Here is a 22,290-nt window from a genome sequence, read left to right on the forward strand (position 1 = left end):
TCCCACCTGAGTCCAAGGTGAGCCTCGCCTTCGCCCCGTCCCCCAGACTCTTTCCTCACGAGACAGGCTAAGCCTCGCCCCTTCTACAGTGATGGACAAGACTTCTAAGCCACGCCAACTTTTCTAGTGCGTCCGGATAAGCCCCGCCCCTTACGTTACCAAGCTAAGCTCCGCCTCCAACTCAGGCCAGCCACTCGCCTCCATGGAGATAGTCCCGCCCCAGCCCTTCCGGGCCTCCGCTCCCCACGAGCTACGGACCCGCCTTCATCTCCACGCACGGTGGGCGGGGCCGCATTGGCGCCAAGTTTGACTTAACCGACTCCCAGGCGGGGCTTTAGATGGATCGCTGTGTCCGCGCTGAGGACGGAGAAGCTGCCTGGGCCTCCACCACAACCGTCCCCTCATTTTCCTAGGTAAATGAGGGCGAACGGCTAACAGTCACCTGGTTCCCCGGAGGAACAGATGTGGGGCTGGGGGGGCGGGGCTGGCGGCCGAGACCGTGGGCGGGTGGTGGGGTACGGAAGGCGCCGAGGGCCAGTCCGCGCAGTTCGGGGAAGAACGCGTTGGGCTCCAGGACCCTGCCCTTGTCTGGGTCGCTGTTACAGATCTGGGGTGGGGGGAGCGTCGGAATAAATGACCTTAAAGGCCACGTCCAGATTTCACCATGTGGTGAGCGCTTGGCGCACCCCTCCCGTACCCTCCCCCAAGCTTCTTGTCCCGACTACAGTGTAGCCAGCCAGCAGTAAGCGCCTGCCAGGTCCGGCCCTGGGGTAGACGGGCCCCCTCTGGCAGCCCCTTCAAGCTCAGCCTAGGTGACACCCCACCCCACCCCCCGCAAACTGGCCGTTGAAGGTTTCTGAGCAGCGAGATGATATTCAAAGCAGTTTAATTTTGCAACGAGTGTCTCATTTCATTCAAAAGGCATTTAGTAAGCGCTTACTATGTGGCATTAGGTGGCTCAGTGCATAGAGTGCCAGGCCTGGAGTCAGGCTCATCTCCCTGACTTCAGATGTGGCCTCAGACACTACCTGGGTGACCCTGGGCAAGTCACTTCACCCTCGTTGCCTCCCTTTCCTTATCTGTAAAATGAGCTGGAGACGGAATTGGCAAAGCACTCCATTACCTCTGCCAAGAAAACCCCAAATGGGGTCAAAGTGTCAGACACAACTGGAAACTGAACAACAAAATGAGGCATTGGGGATACAAGGACAAAAAGGCCCTCAAGAAACTTACATTCAGTGGTGGGAGAGGGTGGAAGAAGGGGTTGAGAGAATAATGTGTGTACAGTTACGTAAATGCAAGTAGGCATGGTCAACCAGCATTAACTAAGCACCTGCAGTTATGCCAGATACCAGGCTAATGCTGGGAAATAAAGGCAAAAAACAGTGCCTACCCTGGAGAAGCATACAATTTTTTTTTATGCCACAGAGTAGGTGGCAATGCCTTAACTGTATATGTGTTGTAAAGGCCACTAGGACCTCTTCCATCCTTATCAAGGGGAGTGCTAACCTTCTCTCCTTTCATACAACACAGAAACATACAATTTAATAGAGGAGAAATCATGTAAACAAAGAAACTACAAACAAGATAAAAATTAGGGTTAGTCTCAGGGAGAAGCAAGGTGGCTCAGTGGATAGAACACTAATTCAGCCTCAGATACTTATTATCTGTGTGGCCCTGAGCAAGTCACTTAACTTCTGTTTGTCTTAATCAACTGGAGAAGTAAATGGCAAACTTCCCCAGTATCTCTGGCAAGAAAGCCCCATGGACAGTATGTTCCATAGGGTTAGGAAGAGTCAAACTCAACTGAACAAGTCTCAGGTGGAAGGCACTAAGATTAAGGAGAATGGGGAAAGGCTTCTTGCAGAAGGTGAGTTCTTAGCTAAGACTTGAAGGAATCGAAGTGAAACTAAGAGGTGAGATTGAGGAGAGAGAATTCCAGGCATGAGGGACAATTACTGAAAATTGAAAGAACCACTTTGCTCACCAGGAGCCCACAGCCTAATAATGGTGAAGACAACATGCAAACAACTCTATACAGACATGATACAGACGGGAAATTGGCTGTCATGTAAGGTTGGGTTGGCAAAAGCTTGAAGAAATTGGAACTCTAGGTTGTGTTGGGGGGCCTTTCGACCTGGATTGGAGGGCCAGCTCAGCCAAAGAATTGGATGAATCTTGTAAAATAAAAAGATTAGGAGAGAGGAATATATGCCTGGGGGGCAGATCACTATGGAAAGCTGCCCCCCATGGAACTCTAGAGAAGACCTGGTCTTTTGTATGTTTACAAAACTAAGGGGAGGAAATTACAAAGCAAGAGGAAATGTAAATACTGGGAAGGCCAAGATTACTAGTAGGGATTTTTGAATAATGGGGTATCATAGGATATGCAGCATCCTTCCATATCTTGCCTGTCATCTTGCAGACCTTGGTATTGCTTATCAGTGTACCAGGGTCGAGCTTGGCAACACCCATTCCTGAGGTGGGAGACAGAGCTGGGTTTCTCTTGAAAAAGTTTAAGGATTCTTTGAGGTTTGGGATCTTTAGGTTTCTTGGGGTCCCACTATATTCCCACAACAGTTATACTTGAAGGCAGCCAGGGAATCTAGGAAAGGAAAAAGGATGGAAAGACTTGCAGGCATGGGGAGGACAACCAATGAAAAGTCCCTGAATTGGAAGATCGAGTGTCTTGTGTCAGGAGGCCAGTGATGATGGATTGGAGAATATAGAGGATGACTGGAAAGGCTTGATAGGGCCAGGCTAAGAAGGGGTATAAGAGCCAAACGGGATTTTAGATTTGATTCTGGGGGAACAGGGAGACAATGGAGTTGGACTCTTTGGGGGACATATAACTTGGTCTGACCTAAGCTTTTGGAAGATCAGTTTGACAGCTGAGTGGAGCATGGATTGGACTGGGGGCAATTTAAGAATGACACCAGTAGCTTGGAGTGAGGTAGTTAGGGCTTGACTCCTTCAGAAGTTTCAGCTCCTGTCACCTTCCTTCCCCTCCTCCCCCAGCTGTTAGGAATCACACTCACAAAACTAGGTTACCTCCGCGTGGCTCTTACTCTTTGGTCTATGTTATCTTTGCTAGTAGAATGGAAACTCCTTGATTGGCAGGGCTATTTCAGTTTAGATAGATAAATCATTCTAAGTACTTGCTCCGTACCTCTGACCAAGTGAATGACTAAATAATGTGTTTGGACTTACTGAAATAGTCTCTGCCCTCTGGGAAGTTACACTTGATGGTTTTTTCCTGTCCTTTTGTAGACTCACTAATTAAAATAACTTGGTGTTGGAGTTCCTATAGGAAACCAATCGCCAGAATAATTACCCAGTCTGATTCTAATGTAAAAGAGGGAAAAGAGATATAATATGTTTTACTCTCTACTTCTAAAGCAGCAGACTTGTGGAAAAGGGGCTGAGAGTTGGAAGAATCATACAATTTTTAGGTCATTTATAAATTTAACTTTTGCTCCTCTAAATGTGATCCTTATCCATGACCTCCATAAGAGTCCTCCACCAGTGCCTTATTGTGGAATGGTGGTGACACTGGAGTTTTGAAGGCTGCAAGTGGGGTTCAAGCTGATTCTGAAAAGAGATGGTTGGATGGTTTCAGTGACAGGCTGTGTCAGGTACCCAAGGGCCAGTCTGGCTAATTAGACAGGTCACTGTGGAATGAATGTTTTGGCTGTGGCAACCTATGAAACAAATATACAGAGCAGTTCCTGTTTTACATATACCTCTCTCTTTCTGTAGGGATGGTGACAGTCATGGAAAAGGAGGTGCTAAGACACACAAACTATTGGAAAAAATAATGGATTGCATCGCTGGGGGAAATGTTTCAGAGATCAAAAGCTATGGACCCATATATCTAGATAGTATTTCTGAGACTAATGTAAGCAGGATCTAACAGTCTTTTTAATGAAAATATGAGAGGGGATGGATAGATTTTTTGCAACTATTATTCTGTAGCCAACAACATCTTTGCTTTCATGATTGAATGAAAAATTTATTGACTCTAAAAAAGCATATGATTCAGTAGAATAAAATGCCACATTAAGGGCTCTCCTATTCATAGGTTAAGATAAAAGAAGATTTACTTGATAGACACAATACAGATGACAATCAGTTTTCTGATTATTAATAGGTGAGGCATAAAACAAACAGCAGAGTATTTGCCATTGTCTTGGAGAATGTTGAATATAGAGCCCAAGTGGACAATATAGAATTGTATATCAAAGATTGTTCTTTCCACACCAAATATTCAAAGAAATGTCTAACATTCTATATTCTTTTTCAGGTTGTAAGAGTGAAAAATAAAACATAAAAAGGTATGAACCTTCCATATTCTCCATTTTCTTGCCCTTTGCCTCCTTCCCTTCCATTGTACTCCTATACCCACTATTCATATTGGACAAAAAAGGACAAAGCTGGAATTTTTAACATTTAACATCTATTAGCAGTTAGGTGATGATATATTTGGAGGAGGTATGCTGCTGCATATAAATTATGCTTTAGTGGTTTATAAAAGTACTTTGCTCATGCCAACCCCTTGAAGTATGTAGTAGAGTGAATGTACCTAATTTTATATGTTTCTTGCTGCTGAACTTTGTTTCATTAATTTCTCTTAAGGCAGCAGGTTCTTATCTGTATGTGGTATAGGCCAAAGTTGACCTGATATTGGATTCATTCTTCATAAAGAGTGGGTTTGGAAAAAAAAGAGTGGCTTCGGGGTAGTTGTTCTCCATATCCCAGCCTATCAAATTATTTAGCTGGACTCTGTGGTGTCTTTTAGCTCTAAATATCCATGTATGAATTTCCTCAAGTTCATTCTAAACCACATTCCTTACCACACCAAGGACTGTTGGGCAAGTGGTTATCTGAGTGGGTGTTTAGAAGTTCCTTCTTCTGACATGGCTCTTAACATCTTTAATCTCAGGCTTTTTTTTTTTTAATTTTAGGGTTTTTTCTTGATTGATAGTTTATTATTTTCACAAGGGGAGAGGGAGTGGTTTTAAGTAAAGTAAACTGTCTTAATAATGGTTAAAGGGGCAGCTAAGTGTCACAGCGAAGATAGTTCTGGGCCTGGAGTCAGGAAGTCCTGATTTCAAATGTGACCTCAGACACTTACTAAATTTGTGACCCTGGGCAAATCACTTAGCTTCTGTTTACCTATATTGCATTGCTGTTGTGAGGATCATATAAGAGCTATATGAATGTTAGCTATTATTTTTTTTCTTAAAAGTGAAACCTAATAGTACATTCATATTCTCCAACAATCTCAAAACTAACATTTTTTAAATCACTTTCTCCCACCTTTTTTTTCATGCTGATAAAGGATCATAGAAATGGAAGATCTTATTGGGGTAGTTTGTTTGGGGTTGTCCTTTGTTGTCCAATATGAAGACCTTAGAAATGGAAGCTACCTTAGAGATTATCTAGTCCATCCCATCATTTTTTCAGAGAAGGAAGCAGACATAGAAATATGAGGCCAAACAATTTAAATTTTTTACTGAATGAAATAAATTTAAGACATGTAACTTTGTATTCATTTTCCTCTTTATTGAAACAGAATTTACGTATGAGTTGAGGTCTTCCAAAATTGTTGTATGTTAGGATTTGTGTTTCTGTGGTTTCAGAACCAATGAAAAGAAAATGGGAAGAAAAATTGAAGAAGATTGGAGAACGAGCATCCCAGTATGAAAGGAAGCCACTGGGCTCAGTCTACAGGCCACGGCTGTCTAAGCCAGAGGACCCATCCTCTGTTTGGAAGCTGTTTCATCGTCAAGCTCAAGCTTTTAGCTTTGTCAGAACCTGTAAAGAGGTAAAATGACCTTTTTGTTCTTTCTTTGAAAAATGTTTTACAGCTTAAGTGTATGTGTGCATTTTAATGAGCCTTTGGCATCTTCCAGGTTATATCAGGAGCATCTCAATATCACTTGACATGAGCATAGCATCCAGGGAGTCCCTACTTTGCATGAACCCTGAGAAAACAACTGTACTAACTGATAGAGAGTCAGTGTATATACCTGAACTTCGATAAGGGGAATTTGCTTGGCTGGTGTTAGATGGCACCTGTCTGCCCTGATGTTGAATGCTTCTTACATCCAAAGACAACGAGAAGAGCCTAGTCCCCCTTGACTGAGTGACCCAAGAGTTTGGAGAAGTAGGGAGTTCCCTCAGGAGTTTCGTTTGTACTCTAGTTACAGTCTAACTATACAAGCTCCTCTGAGGGACTAAAATAGTTAGTGGTTTCTTCTCTGGTAAGTCCCATCTCTTTGACCAGTTATCCAGTAAAACCTCCTACTTCAAATGAGATTGAGTCAAAGTGAGATGTTGTAAAGTGCTTAGTATAGTGCCTGGCACTTAGTAGGTGTTACAGAAATGCTAATTCGCTTCCCCTCCCCCTGCCTTAGAAAGTCAAGGGACTCTGGCCAAAGCATGAGGGCAAATTATCCAGTAACTAAGTTCAACATTATGTATGTGGTTCCTTGGATGTCATATTGAAGATGAGGCAGAGGCTTGGGAATACTGGGTCCTGTAGTTTTATTGTGTCGATTAATAAATAGCCTATCTGGACAATAGAAGAAAGATTATCTCTCCTGGAGAGGGAAGTCCTACTGCCCTTTCCTTCAGCCTCCTGGCTTGGCAATCTTCTGGAAAGCCTATTCTCTAATAATAACACCCTGGCAGAATGTTCCTTTGTTCAGACTGAAGCTCCTCAAACTCTGTTTCCTTAATTGTTCAGGCCCTGGAAGAAGGAGAGATTCTGTTTGCCTGGGTTCTCCTGGTGTGGCCATGCTCTTACAGAACACAGAGGGTCCAAGCGTAATGGAAGGTTTACCCAGTGTAATTACCCAGTATAACCCTCACCCCCAGCCCCAACACTGCCTCCCACTGACCAAGCAGCCGGTTTAGTTTAGGCTTCATTTTGGCCTTTGTTTCTTGGGCCTGCTCAGCTTGTTGCTTAGTTGGTTCCCAATTCTCTGAACCATGTGTCTTTCCTTAGTGTGTCTTTGTAGGGGACTTGTCCTTGGGGCACTGTGTCTGTCAGTCTTCCTCTCTGGGTCCCATACTTTCTCAGCTTCTCATTAATGGGGAAGACATAATATTGAGGAGGGTGACATATATGAGGGTGAGGATGATGCTATTATCTATATAATGCTTTAACGTTTACAAAAGTACTTTCCCAAGAGAGCCCTCTGAGGTATGCAGTAAGATGAGTTTACCTAATTTTATAATTTGGAAAGCTGAGACACTGAAAAGTTTTAACTTGCCTGTGGTAACATCAGCTCGTGCTGCCAAAATGGCAGAGCCCAGGACATGGATCCAAGTCCAAGTGTTCTTTGTGATATTGTTGTTTTTTAAATCAATAAGCATTTATTAAACTCTAGAGAACATAAGGCAACAAGTCAAACCAACCATCACTGATTAAGCACTCACGATATACCAGATACTCTGCTATTCCAGCCCTGGAATAAAGACAAAGAAGGAAAGAGCCCTCTGCAATATCTTGCTATGACCTCCATGGCAAATTAAAAAGAAACTAGCTGGGGCGGCCGGGTGGCGCAGTGGATAAAGCACTGGCCCTGGATTCAGGAGTACCTGAGTTCAAATCCAGCCTCAGATGCTTACTAGCTGTGTGACCCTGGGCAAGTCACTTAACCCCTATTGCCCTGCAAAAAAAAAAAAAAAAGAAACTAGCACTACTTGACTTTTACAGCATCCTTTTGTATCAAGAGTTAACGTAGCGAAGAAGCTCTGAAGGGTAGTTCCAGACAAAAAGAAAAAGATGGTAGTAGCGATAGAGATATTTTAATCCTTTTAATAATATAAAAGTAAAGTATTAAATATTATTTAATTCAGCATTTTAGAGATATAAATTATAACCAGCCTCTTTCAAAATACTCTGCACTGTTTAAAGAGATTTTCTATTAACAATTAAATATATTTATGTTGTATGATTTATATATTCAATGCCACCCCAATTAAATTACAAAAAAATTTTTACTGAATTAGAAAAAATGATAAAATTCATTTTGGGGGGGCAGCTAGGTTGCACAGTGGATAAAGCACTACTGGCCCTGGATTCAGGAGGACCTGAGTTCAAATCTGGCCTCAGACACTTGACACTTACTCACTGTGTGATCCTGGGCAAGTCATTTAACCCTCACTGCCCTGCCCCTCCCCCCCCAAATTCATTTTGAACAACAAAAAGTCAATAATATTAAAGGAACTAATAAAAAAAATGAAAGGAGGTAGGCTTAGCAGGACCACATCTTAAATTATATTTAAGGCAGTAATTATTGAAACTATCTAGTGCTGGCTAAGAAATAGAAAGGCAAATCAGTGAAACAGTGTCAACAGACAATTTACAGCAACAAATAAATACAGTAACCTTGTATTTGACAAGTGTAAAGATCTAAGTTTGGGGGGGGTAAGAATTCATTATTTGTTTAAAATTGTTGGGTAAACTGGAAAGCAGTCTCATAACAAAATAAAATGGTTAAGTAGAACCAATAAGAGCGACTCCATCAGAAGGTGCAGACAGCATTTTATATCTTTAGCACAAATGAACAGAAACCATTTTTCTCTTCCTCCTATCCACCACTCAGTTGTAGAAAAAAAAGAAAAGAACGCAGATTTCTCTCAGTGGCTGTGTACAAGAATATCTATGTCTCCTCCAGGCCATCATGTCTCTGTCATGGGGAGCTTGCTTCTTCCTTGGCCTTCTGGAGGGTCATTGTATTGATGAGACTTCTGACCATTTTCAGAGTTGGTTGGTCTTTACAGTGTTGTGATCATTGTATAAATTGTTAGCCTAGTTCCCTCGTGTTTATCAGTTTATAAATGTTCTCGAAAATGTTCGTGTTTGAGATATTGATGTTGTAGTATGAATTGTTCTTCTGGTTCTGCTCCCTTCCACTCTGTATCTGCTTACATGTGAACCTAAATCAAGGGTTCTTTCCATAATACCTAGAGGAAGAGAAGAAGTAATCAAGGGTAATAGAAAAATAAGGCTACATCTATGGAGAAATGATTGGCTAGAGGAGGGGTACTCCGAGAACTGAAGAAAAGGAAAATGAAAACTCTGGTAGAGAACCAGCTCGCTTCAACTACTATCAAAGCAAAACAAAAGTAACTCTCTTGGGGAACTAGAATTTCACCAATCAACAGTGTGTCTGTCTACTCAAAATTCCAGCAATGCTGCCTCCCCTCCCCCAGGAAAGCGTACCACAGCTGTTCCGTGCCTGCTGGTCAGCTTTTTTTATCAGAACTTCCTGAAAATAGTTTCAGAGATTAACTAAATAAAAAAAGTAGCTGATCTGTAAACAATCCTGGACACAATAATTATAGACCAAGAGGTAGCCAAACCAGGCTATTTAACATTGACATCAGAAATCCTGAAGATTGTTTTTCTTGGTATTCCTGATATGAAAATGGTAGTTCCTAATTTATAGAGAAAAATTACTTGTGATTGGGAATGAATGAATTTTTCACTAAGATGGTAAATAACTTGCTGTGTAGCTTTCAGGACTTTAACAAATTTGGACAGGAATCATATGAACATTTTGGGATATTGTTTTTGTCTTTATAAAGGATGTACATGTATTTGCTTTGGAACATAAAGTGGGAGATGGACAACGCATATACCTTGTAACAACTTATCCTCAGCTCTGGTTTTATTATAAGTCCCGGTAAGTATTCTGTGGAAGCATTACTCATGGGCCCAAATGCATATATTTCTTTTCCCATTCTTACTTTGTCAGATCAATATAATCAAAACTGGATTTCATAATGGTGATTTACAGAATTAGTTACTTTGCAAAACCTCATTCTGAAGCAAGAAAGATTCGTTTTTATGATCCTTGATAAATTTTTTGTTGGATGTTAGAAAAAAATTAAATATAATTCAGTTACATGACAGGCTCATGGAATGACCCTTTCAAGAGACACATGTTAAAAGTACACTAGAAAAAATTTAATATTTATGTTATAATTATCATAAAGAGGTGGATACTTGATTTGATAAGAAAAAATCACCTGCGATAAAAGAAAAGAATAGTGTGTAGCAAATTTATACTATTGAAGAAAGACTGTCCACTTAAATGTTATGGAATGTGAAAATCTCCACTGTGATTCAAAAATGTGTTTTTAATGGTTAATTTGATCTAAATACATAATGATTGCCTTTAATGTTTGACAAAGCACTTTAAGAACATCATCTGATATTTTCATAGCGACTCTGTCAAGTAGATAAGACAAGTATTGCTTCAGTACTCCCAAAGCCCCCTCATTTTTAATAAAAGTGTGAGCCTGGGCAAGTCACTTAACCTCAATTAAGTGTTTGCCTCAGTTCCCTCATCTGTCAGATGTGCTGGAGAAGGAAATGGCAACCCACTCCAGTATCTTGGCCCAGAAAACCCCAGATGGGGTCATGGAGAGTCAGACATGACTGAAATGACTGAACAGTGATCATCTACATTGTTTAGTAGGTGACATCATGTAGCAACAGGTCTGCCATTTTAAAATACAGCACAAAAGTAACTGATCAGAAATGTGAAATATGAATTTTTTGACAGGAAAAATCTCATGCACTGCTATGAAGTTATTCCTGAAGATGCTGTTTGCAAGCTTTATTTTGACTTGGAGTTTAGCAAACCTGCCAATCCAGCTGCAGATGGGAAAAAGATGGTTTCACTACTAATTGAGGTAAAAGCCTAGCTATAGACCCAAGTTGTTTCTAATGTATCCAGTTACATTTGCCCTCATTTATTCAAAGGACGTTTATCCAATTTATGACATGTGTGGACTGCTTACTTGCCCTGTTTTTTCCTCCTGTCACCCAGCTTTTGACTTTCCCTCTCTGATTTTCACTTGGACCAGATAGTAAATAGATTAGCAGGTTGAATAAGATGTCATCCAGTATATTTAAATGTATTTTATTATAAACAATACTCATTGATTAAAATGAATAACCAAACATACGGAATAAGGAGAAAAAGTTTCAATTAAAAAAACACTTTAACATTTACCAAGGTAGAACTAAAGAAATTAATAAATAAGTTGTAAATGTTTTTGTTAAATGGTCCCTTTTTAGATCTCTGTGGAGTTCTGTTATGTCTGGCTTTGTTTAGTTTTTTTTTTAATATGAGGGTGTGTGTGTGTGTGTGTGTGTGTGTGTGTGTGTGTGTGTGTGTGTGTGTGTGTGTGTTAGTGTTCTGGTTCTACTGATCTCACTTTGAATTACCTCATAAAGGAAAGATCATAGATTTAGAGTCAGAAGTGACCAAGAATTAATCCAGTCCATATCCCTCTGTGGCCCTGAAAGTTGATGCAGGTAGGAAGAGGTGGCCGGGATTCAAATGTTGGTGCTCTGACTCAGTCAATCAGCAAGGTTTTAGGGAGGGTCTGTCCTGGGTCAGGAGCTGGGCATATAGACAGGAATGAAACAGTTCCTCCCTTTAAGCAGGTGACATTCTCTCAAGGGAAACAAGATGCCCACATAGAGTAGAAGCAAAGTAAATACCAGGTAATTTTACAGTGGAGGGACTAGTAGGTGGGGGATCGGGGAAGGGCTCACACAGGAGGTGGTGTTGGAACAGAGCTTTGAAAGAAACTAGGCATTCTAAGAGAAGGAGGTGAGGAGGGAGAACATCTGGGGAGTTAGGGACAGCCTGTGAGAAGGCATAGAGACCACAGGTGAATATCAGGTGGGAGGAACAGTTAAAGGTCTGGTTTGGCTGAACCATAGTTTTGTTTGTTTTTTTTTGACAGGGCAATGAGGGTTAAGTGACTTGCCCAGGATCACACAGCTAGTAAGTGTCAAGTGTCTGAGGTTGGATTTGAACATGGGTCCTCCTGAATCCAGGGCTGGTGCTTTATCCAGTGTGCCACCTAGCTGCCCCTGAACCATAGGTTCTTTTTTTTTTTTTAGTGAGGCAGTCGGGGTTAAGTGACTTGCCCAGGGTCACACAGCTAGTAAGTGTTAAGTGTCTGAGGCTGGATTTGAACTCAGGAACTCCTGAATCCAGAGCCGGTGCTTTATCCATTGCACCACCTAGCTGCCCCCGAACCATAGGTTCTTTTTTTTTTAATGAGATATTTTATTTTTTCCATTACATGTAAAGATAGTTCTCAACTTTTGTTTACACATGCTTTACAATTTCAGATTTTTCTCCCTCCCTCCCCTCCCTCCCCCCTCCCCTAGACAGCAGGTAATCTGGTATATGTTATATCTATATATCTCTATACGTATACATATATATATACACACACATATATATATATATATATATATACACATAATAACATTAATCCTATTTCTGCATTAATCCTGTTACAAGAGAAAGAATCAGAGCAGTGATGCAAAACCTCAAAATAGAGAAAAAAAACAACAGCACCCAAAACAAAAGAAATAATATGGTTCAATCAGCATCTATACTCCACAGTTCTTTCTTTCTTTTTTTTTTCTTGGATTTGGAGATCCTCTTCTATCATGAGTTCCCTGGAACTCTTCTGTACCATTGCATTGGTGAGAAGAATATAGTCCATCACAGTAGGTCAACACTCAATGTTGATGATACTGTGTACAATGTTCTTCTGGTTCTGCTCATCTCACTCATCATCAGCTCACGTAAGACCCTCCAGGTTTCTCTGAACTCTTCCTGCTCATCATTTCTTACAGCACAATAGTATTCCATTGTATTCATATACCACAACTTGTCCAGCCATTCCCCAATTGATGGGCACCCCCTCAACTTCCAATTCCTTGCTACCACGTAAAGAGCAGCTATAAATATTTTTGTACATGTGGGTCCCTTTCCCCCTTCCATGATTTCTTTGGGCAAAAGACCTAAAAGTGGGATTGCTGGGTCAAAGGGTATGCACAGCTTTATCGCCCTTTGGGCATAATTCCAAATTGCTCTCCAGAATGGTTGGATCAGCTCACAGCTCCACCAACAATGTATTAGTGTTCCAATTTTCCCACAGCCTCTCCAACATTTATTATCTTCCTTTTTTGTCATTTTAGCCAATCTGATAGGTGTCAGGTGGTACCTCAGAGTTGTTTTAATTTGCATCTCTCTAATCATTAGAGATTTAGAGCATTTTTTCATATGGGAATAGATAGCTTTGGTTTCTTCATCAGAAAACTGCCTGTTCATATCCTTTGACTATTTCTCAATTGGGGAATGACTTGAATTCTTATAAATTTGATTTAATTCCCTATATATTTTAGAGATGAGGCCTTTATCAGAAGCACTGGCCTCAAAAATTGTTTCCCAGCTTTCTGCCTCCCTTCCAATTTTGGATGCATTGCTTCTGTTTGTACAAAAATTTTTTAATTTAATATAATCAAAATCATCCACTTTGCATCTTATAATATACTCTATCTCATGTTTGGTCAAAAACTGTTCTCCTTTCCAAAGATCTGATAGGTACACTATTCCTTTCTCTCCTAATTTACCTATGGTATCACCTCTTATGTCTAAATCATGTATCCATTTTGACCTTATTTTAGTATAAGGTGTAAGATGTTGGTCTAAGCCTAATTTCTGCCATACTATCTTCCAGTTTTCCCAGCAGTTTTTGTCAAATACTGAGTTCCTATCCCAGAAGCTGGAGTCTTTGGGTTTATCAAACACTACATTACTAGTGTCATTTACTACTGCATTTCCTGAGCCTAGCCTATTCCATTGATCTACCACTCTATTTTTTAGCCAGTACCAGATAGTTTTGATGACTGCTGCTTTATAGTAAAGCTCCAGGTTTGGTACCGCTAACCCACCTTCCTGTGAATTTTTTTTCATTATTTCCCTGGATATTCTTGATTTTTTGTTTTTCCAGATGAATTTTGTTATTATTTTTTCTAGCTGTATAAAATAATTTTTAGGTAGCCTGATTGGTATGGCACTGAATAAGTAAATTAATTTAGGCAGTATTGTCATTTTTACTATATTAGCTCTGCCTATCCATGAGCAATTGATATCTTTCCAATTATTTAGATCTGATTTGATTTGTGTGAAGAGTGTTTGGTAGTTGTGTTCATGGAGTTCCTGGGTTTGTCTTGGCAAGTAGACTCCCAGGTATTTTATATTACCTACCGTTACTTTAAATGGAATTTCTCTTTCTATCTCTTGCTGCTGGACTTTGTTGGTTATGTATAGAAATGCTGATGATTTATGTGGATTTATTTTATATCCTGCTACTTTGCTAAAGTTGTTAATTGTTTCAAGTAATTTTTGACTTGATTCTCGAGGATTCCTTAAGTATACCATCATATCATCTGCAAAGAGTGATAGTTTTGTTTCCTCCTTGCCTATTCTAATTCCTTTAATTCCTTTCTCTTCTCTGATTGCTAAAGCTAACATTTCTAGAACAATATTAAATAATAGGGGTGATAATGGACATCCCTGTTTCACCCCTGATCTTATTGGGAAGGCCTCTAATTTATCTCCATTGCATATAATACTTGCTGATGGCTTTAGGTAGATACTGTTTATTATTCTAAGGAAAGCTCCCCCTATTCCTAAACTCTCTAGTGTTTTTATTAGGAATGGGTGCTGTACTTTGTCAAAAGCTTTCTCTGCATCTATTGAGATAATCATATGATTTTGGTTGGTTTTCTTATTGATGTGGTTGATTATGTTAATAGTTTTCCTAATGTTGAACCAGCCCTGCATTCCTGGTATAAATCCCACCTGGTCATAGTGTATTATCCTGGTGATCCCTTGCTGTAATCTCCTTGCTAATATCTTATTTAAGATTTTAGCATCAATATTCATTAGCGAAATTGGTCTATAATTTTCTTTCTCTGTTTTTGCTTTGCCTGGTTTTGGTATCACCACCATATTTGTGTCATAAAACGAATTTGGTAGAACTCCTTCTTCACCTATTTTTCCAAATAATTTGTATAATATTGGAATTAATTGTTCTTTAAATGTTTGGTAAAATTCACCCGTAAACCCATCTGGCCCTTGGGATTTTTTCTTAGGGAGTTCATTAATAGCTTGTTCAATTTCTTTTTCTAATATGGGTTTATTTAAGGATTTTATTTCCTCTTCAGTTAACCTGGGCAGTTTATATTTTTGTAAATATTCATCCATTTCATTTAGATTGTCAAATTTATTGGCATACAGTTGGGCAAAATATTTCCTAATTATTGCTTTAATTTCCACTTCATTGATGGTAACATCACCCTTTTCATTTTTGATACTGGTAATTTGGTTTTCTTCTTTCTTTTTTTTAATCAAATTAACCAATATTTTATCTATTTTATTGGTTTTTTCATAAAACCAGCTCTTAGTTTTATTGATTAATTCTATAGTTTTTTTGCTTTCAATCTTATTAATTTCTCCTTTAATTTTCAGGATCTCTAATTTAGTGTCTAATTGGGGATTTCTAATTTGTTCTTTTTCTAGCTTTTTAAGTTGCATGCCCAATTCATTAATCTCCTCTTTCTCTTTTTTATTCATGTCAGCATTTAGAGCTATAAATTTTCCCCTAAGCACTGCTTTGGCTGCATCCCATAGATTTTGGTATGTTGCCTCACTATTGTCATTCTCTTGGATAAAGTTATTGATTGTTTCTATGATTTCTTGTTTGGCCCATTCATTCTTTAGAATGAAATTATTTAGTTTCCAATTGATTTTCATTCTACTTTTCCCTGGCTCTTTCTTACATGTAATTTTTATTGCATCATGATCTGAGAAGGATGCATTTACTATTTCTGCCTTTCTACATTTGACTATGATGTTTTTGTGCCCTAATACATGGTCAATTTTTGAAAATGTGCCATGTACTGCTGAGAAAAAGGTATATTCCTTTCTATCCCCATTCAATTTTCTCCAGACATCTATCATGTCTAACTTTTCTAGTAATCTATTCACCTCTTTCACTTCTTTCTTATTTATTTTTTGGCTAGATTTATCTAATTCTGAGAGGGGGAGATTCAGATCCCCCACTAGTATAGTATTACTATCTAATTCCTCTTGTAACTCATTTAACTTCTCCTCTAAGAACTTGGATGCTATACCACTTGGCGCATACATATTCAATATTGATATTACTTCATTGTCTATAGTACCTTTAAGTAAGATGTAATTTCCTTCCTTATCTCTTTTAATGAGATCTATTTTTGCCTGCACTTTGTCTGAGATAAGGATTGCTACCCCTGCCTTTTTTACTTTAGCTGAGGCATAATATATTCTGCTCCAGCCTTTTACCTTTACTCTGTGTGTATCTCTCTGCTTCAAATGTGTTTCTTGTAAACAGCATATTGTAGGGTTCTGGTTTTTAATCCACTCTGCAATTCGCTTCCGTTTTATAGCAGAGTTCATCCCATTCACATTTACAGTTATTATTACTGACTGTCTATTCCCCTCCATTCTATTTACCCCCTTTGTACTTTTTCCCCCTTCTTTCACCCTATTCCTCCTCACCGACGTTTTACTTCTTACCCCTGCCTCCCCCGATCTGCCCTCCCTTTTTATCACCCCCTCTCTTTTCTTTACCCTTTTCTCCCTTGCTTTTGTCCTCCCTTCTATCAGTCCCCCCCTTTCCCTTCCCCTTTTGTTTCCCTAAAGAATGAGTTAAGTTTCTTTATCCCAATGAACGTATATGTTATTCCCTCTTTGAGTCAAATCTAATGAGAATAGGGTTGAAACCATGTTCCCCCCTCCTTTCTTTCCCTCTGTTATAATAGGTTTTTTTCCACCTCTTCATATGATATAATTCATCCCATTCCACCTCCCCTTTCCTCTCCTCCCCATAGACTCCCTTTTTATCCCCTTAATTCTTTTGTATCATCACATCAAAGACAATTTATATTTATACCCTCTATATAAAGTCCTTCTCTCTGCCCAAATACATTTACAATTCTTAAGAGTTATGAGTATTATCTTCCTGTGTAGGGATATAAACAGTTTAACCTAATAGGGTAACTTTTTTTTTTCCCCTCTGTTTACCTTTTTAAACTTCTCTTGAGTCTTGTATGTTGAGATCAAATTTTCTATTTAGTTCTGGTCTTTTCACCAGGAAAGATTGAAAGTCCCCAATGTCATTAAATGTCCATCTTTTCCCCTGAAAGAAAATGCACATTTTTGCTGGGTAATAGATTCTCGGCTGCAATCCAATCTCCTTTGCCTTCCGGAATATCATATTCCAAGCCTTGCGGTCCTTTAATGTTGAAGCTGCCAGGTCCTGAGCAATCCTGACTGTGGCTCCATGATATTTAAATTGCTTCTTTCTGGCTGCTTGGAGTATTTTCTCCTTCACCTGATAATTCTGGAATTTGGCTACAATATTCCTTGGAGTTTTCCTTTTGGGGTCTCTTTCAGGAGGTGATCGGTGGATTCTTTCAATGATGATTTTATCCTCTGATTCTATGATATCAGGGCAGTTCTCCTTAATAATTTCCTGGAATATGGTATCTAGATTCTTTATCTGGTCATGGCTTTCAGGCAGTCCAATGATTCTCAAATTGTCTCTCCTCGATCTATTTTCCAGATCAGTTGTCTTTCCAATGAGGTATTTCACATTTTCTTCTATTTTTTCATTTTTGTTATTCTGCTTGACTGATTCTTGGTGTCTCATGGATTCCTTATCTTCCAACTGTCCCACTTTAATTTTTAAGGCATTGTTTTCTTCAGTGAGATTATGCACCTTTTTTTCCATTTGGCTAAGTGAATTTTTTAAGGTATTGTTTTCTTCAGTGAGATTATGCAGCTTTTTTTCCATTTGGCCAAATGAATTTTTTAAGGCTTTGTTTTCTTCAGCTTTCTTTTCCAAGCTGCTGATTCTTTTTTCATAGTTTTTTTGTTTTGCTTTCATTTCTCTCCCCATTTTTTCTTCTACCTCTTGCAATTGATTTTTAAAATCCTTTTTGAGCTCTTCCAGGAAGGCTTTTTGTTCTTGCGACCAATCCACCTTCCCTTGTGAGGCTTCAGATGTAGACAATTTGAGGCTATTGTCCTCATCTGAGTTTGTGTTGGCTTCTTCCCTATTGATACAGAAGCTCTCAATGGAGAGGGCTCTTTTTTGCTTCTTACTCATTATTGCAGCTTATTTATTTATTCTTTAAGTTGAGGTCTGCTCTGGGGGCACCAGGGTCCCTGTTTTGGGCTTCTTGTGCAGGTGTATAGGTGCTGTGTGACCGGGCTTTTACTCTGAGGCCTTTATGGTGTGTGGAGATCCCCTGCCTTGCACTTCCTGTCTGATTGTGCTCGGCCAGCCAGGCGCCAGACCCCGGCGTCTGATCCCGCCGTTCGTGGCCCTCTCGGCCGGTGCAGGTAAGTTTTTCCACTGTCCTTCTTGGCCACCAGATTTTTGAACCAGGTTCCGGGAGCCTCAGTTGTTCGGCTGTGGCCCGCAGCTCCTGCTGACTTGCCCCGACCCCCTTGGCGCTGGGTTGCTGCCCTGCACTGGGCCTCCCTTTTGCCCGAGTCAGACCGACCTTTTCCTGAAGTCTTCTAAATTATCTCTGGTTGGAGGACTGTGTCTCTCTGTCTCTTTGCAGGTTCTGTAGTTTCAGAATCCGTCCAGAGGCTTGATTTAATGTTCGTTTTGAGGGAAAAGAAGGAGAGCTCAGGCAGCTTGCTGCTTCCTCTCCGCCATCTTGGCTCCGCCGAACCATAGGTTCTTGAAGGGGAATAATGTGTAAGGCTTGAAAGGTAAATGTGAGTTAGGTGGTGAAGGGCTTTATACTCTGAACTGAGGAGTTTGTATTCCATTCTGGAGGTAATAGAGGCCCACCAGAGTTTATTGAACAGGGGGCTGACATAGCCAGCAGCTGTGTGGAGGATCAGCCAGAAAACAGGTGATGAGGGCCTGAACTAGGGAGGTGCTCCTTCTTGGAGAGAGAAGACAGAGAGAAGGGGACAGATATAAGGATGGACAAGATGTGGCAACTGCTTGGATATGTGGGGAGAGGGAGAACAAGAAATTAAGGGTGACACCAAGGATTCAAGCCTGAATGAAGGAACAGATGGCAATGCCCTCAATAGACTTTGGAAAGTTTGGAGGAGGAGCGGATTTGTGAGAGGCCCTATTTTGGACATGGTGAGTACATACTCTGAACTCTCCAGTGGGCAGGCAGTGGGACTGAGGCTGAGCAAAGCCACTATGGTTCTAACAGTCATTTACATAAAGGTGATCATTGATTCCCTGGGAGCCAGTGATGTCATGAAGTGACAGAGCATATAGAGAGAGAAGAGAAAAGAGCCCAAGATAAGAGTTAAGGCTGAAATGTGGGTGATGACTTAGCAAAGAAAACCAAGCGTGAGCAGCCAGTCAATCAGGAGGAGGACCAAAAGAGAGAAATGTCACAAGCCAGTCCAGGAGGAGAAGATGGACAGAATCATCAGATAGTGCATGAGGCCTCAGAAAGGCCTTGTTTGACAATGAAGAGATTATTGGTAACTTCTAAGAGCAGTTTCAGTTAAGTGATGAGAGAAGAAGTCTGATGGTAGAGGGTTTGTCAGAATGAGAAGAGAGGAAGTAGAGGCAACAAGCACCAACAGCTTTTTTAAAATAGTATGGAAGAGAGCTATATAAAGAGATATAGGATGATTTGAATCTAGTGAGGCTCTTTTAAGGATGGGGAAATTCGGAGTATTTATAAAGAGCAGAGAAGGAACCAATAGATAGGGAGAGGCTAATGAGACAGGAGGGAAAGAGATTAAAAGTCCATGTAGAAAGATTGGTCAAAGGGCTCCCTCTTCATCAGAGACTGTAATAAAGGAAGAGACAGTAGGAGATAATGTCAAAGGGTTACAAGAAATAGAAGGGGAGAAGAGGGAGCTCATGGCTCATGGCCTTGATTTTTCTTGGTAAAAGTAGAGAGTGCAAGTCCCTTGGGTGAGAGCATGGAGGGGGAGGGTGGTTCTGAGACAGGCCTGAGGAATAGCTGTTGTGGGGAGTGCAATAGAAAAGCTATTAGGGAGATCACAAGGATGCTTTGTTCCAGTGAGGACCCAGTTAAGATGATCTAACATGGACCTAGTCAGTACAATTGTGTGACTTCTTCCAACTCTGTTCAGTAGCAATTGCACAAGAAGAAAGGCAATGGATAATGAGATTAATTCAGGACTGGAGTTGGTTCAGGGTTGTGATGGATGAGAAGTTGGAGAGACTTTAATGGGTAACTAATAGTTAATGGATGATTCTTCATTTTATTAATTATGGGTAGCAAATAATAAAAGGATGATCATTTGTCTTTCTCTCCCAAACCAAAGACAAATCATGGAGATCTCTCAATGCTAATGTGCCTTTGGAAGAGTAGATTTTCCCAACAGGTCAACTCTGAGTGGTTAACAATATGAAAGTGAATATTATAGTGAGAGGTAGACCTATTCTAATTAGAGGCTGGGAAACATGACTGATTATATCACTCATACTTCCAGACCACCCCCAGACTCTGGCAATCTAGACAGATTATTCCCCCATCCCCATACCCACTACCCCAACACAATGGGCCAGAATTCACCTAGATTACATTATCTTTTCAAGATTTTTCTAGTTGGGCGGGTAACAATCCCACCTTGATAAGATGGTCTAGGTGGGGTAAATTTTTTGGGCAACATCAGTAATATGCTTCAAAGACTGTCTGTATTAACCCAAAGGGGTTAATTTCTGAATGAGGAAGTAGAAAGAAAAAATATTAATCTCAATTGATAATTGGTTATTAATATAAGAGAGAAATCATTATTTCTCTCAGGGGCCATAGGACAAGGGAGTTAAGAGGATAATGCAGAATTGAGCCTGGTTAGCCACAGAATCCAGCTTGGCTTTCTTGTGATTCATACCCAACACTCTCTCTCCTGTCTCTATACCTTTACATCAGCTGTCCCCCATGCATTCCCTTCTCACTTTTGACTCTTAAAATCCTGATCGTTTTTGGTTTTTTTGTTTGTTTGTTTTTTCTGGGGCAGGGAGGGTTAAGTGACTTGCCCGGGGTCACACAGCTAGTGTCAAGTTTCTGAGGCTGGATTTGAGCTCAGGTCCTCCTGAATCCACGGCTGGTGCTTTATCTATTTTGCCACCTAGCTGCTGCTGCACCCCCCCCCTCCCCTTGCTTTTAGACTCAGATCAAATACAATCTTCTGTGTGTGTGAGGTCTTCCCTGATTTGACCCCCTTTCTCAGCTGCTAGTGCCCTGTCTCAATGCCTGCAAAGGGACAACTCCACCTTATCAGAAATAAAAAAAAATTAACTACAAGATAAAGTACAAATGAATTTTATGGTTTTTTTCATAAACATTACTTTATAAAGACACTGCCAATGTAAACAGTGTTATTTATTTAATATCACTTATCCTGCCTCCCTGCTTCTTTTTAAAGAAAAAAGATGTTTTCAGTTTGTTGGTTATTCGCATTAGTCAAATTTATAATTCTTGAAGTTGTTTTCTTTGTTAGGCCTAGACCCAAAAAATACCAAAGAAATAGGAAAAGGTCTTATATGCACAAAAATACTCGTAGCAGCTTTTGTGTGTGTGGTAGCAAAAAACTGGAAACTAACAGGATGAGCATCAGACAAGGAATGGGTGAATAAGTAATAGTGTATGAATGTGAGAAGTACTGTTATGTTATAAGAAGTATGTGATTCCAAAGAGACATGGAAACGGTTATATGAACTGATACAGTGAAAGGAACAGAGCCAGGGGAACTCGTCATACTAAAGCATCAAGAGAAACAAACAATTTTGAGGGATTGGGAAAGGCTTCCTGTAGAAAGTGGGGTTTTAGCTGGAACTTGAAGGAAGCCAGGAATGGAGATGAGAAGGGCGCCCATACCAAGTATACAGGGCATAGCAGACATAGAGCCAGTGAAAATGCCCAGAATTAGGGAGTGTCTTTTTGAGGAACAACAAGGCATCTCGTGTCACTAGACAGCAAAGTACATGGTGGGTGGGGTGAGGGGAACATGCAAGGTGAAGGAAGACTGGAAAGGTCAGGGAAGGGCAGGTTATAAAAGGTACAGGATTTTACATTTAATCCCAAAGGTAATAGGGAGTCACTGGAGGTTATTGAGTAGTGGGGTGACAAGGTCAGACCCGCACTTTACTCTGACAGCTCTGTCATTGGTGTGGGCACACCTGCTACTAGTAAAGATTACAATATATCTTCTATTGTTCTTATTGGTATCCTCGTGTGAATCTTCTGGAGGGTCCTTTCTCCAGATTTTTTAGTATTTCATAGATACAAGCATACCACTTAGGATGGACATCTATTATCCCTAAGTGACTGACCCACTTTATCCAGGTAAATATCCTTGGTGTGATGCCAGTTAT

General features: G+C 40.2%; 1 protein-coding gene and 1 non-coding gene across 4 annotated transcripts in view; one reads left to right on the forward strand and one right to left on the reverse strand.

The window, feature by feature from the left end:
- PRIMPOL (primase and DNA directed polymerase) overlaps window positions 1–22,290 on the forward strand; it is a 41,220-nt gene that overhangs the window by 708 nt on the left and 18,222 nt on the right. The window contains exons 1-6 of one of the 3 annotated variants that reach the window (XM_043971367.1): window positions 75–413; window positions 3,760–3,898; window positions 4,304–4,334; window positions 5,643–5,827; window positions 9,604–9,701; window positions 10,587–10,716. In XM_043971367.1, the coding sequence (XP_043827302.1) occupies window positions 5,648–5,827; window positions 9,604–9,701; window positions 10,587–10,716 (408 nt within the window). In that variant the 5' untranslated portion in view covers window positions 75–413; window positions 3,760–3,898; window positions 4,304–4,334; window positions 5,643–5,647. Of the gene's footprint in view, window positions 1–74; window positions 414–3,759; window positions 3,899–4,303; window positions 4,335–5,642; window positions 5,828–9,603; window positions 9,702–10,586; window positions 10,717–22,290 lie in introns of those variants that run through there. The other 2 variants (XM_043971366.1, XM_043971365.1) reach the window with 2 other exon arrangements.
- Window positions 1,405–1,531, reverse strand: LOC122733174. Its single transcript, XR_006353765.1, has one exon. It is a non-coding gene; the product is annotated as a U6atac minor spliceosomal RNA (small nuclear RNA).

This window comes from Dromiciops gliroides, chromosome 6 (genome assembly GCF_019393635.1).
Source record: "Dromiciops gliroides isolate mDroGli1 chromosome 6, mDroGli1.pri, whole genome shotgun sequence".
Classification (NCBI taxonomy): Eukaryota; Metazoa; Chordata; class Mammalia; order Microbiotheria; family Microbiotheriidae; genus Dromiciops; species Dromiciops gliroides.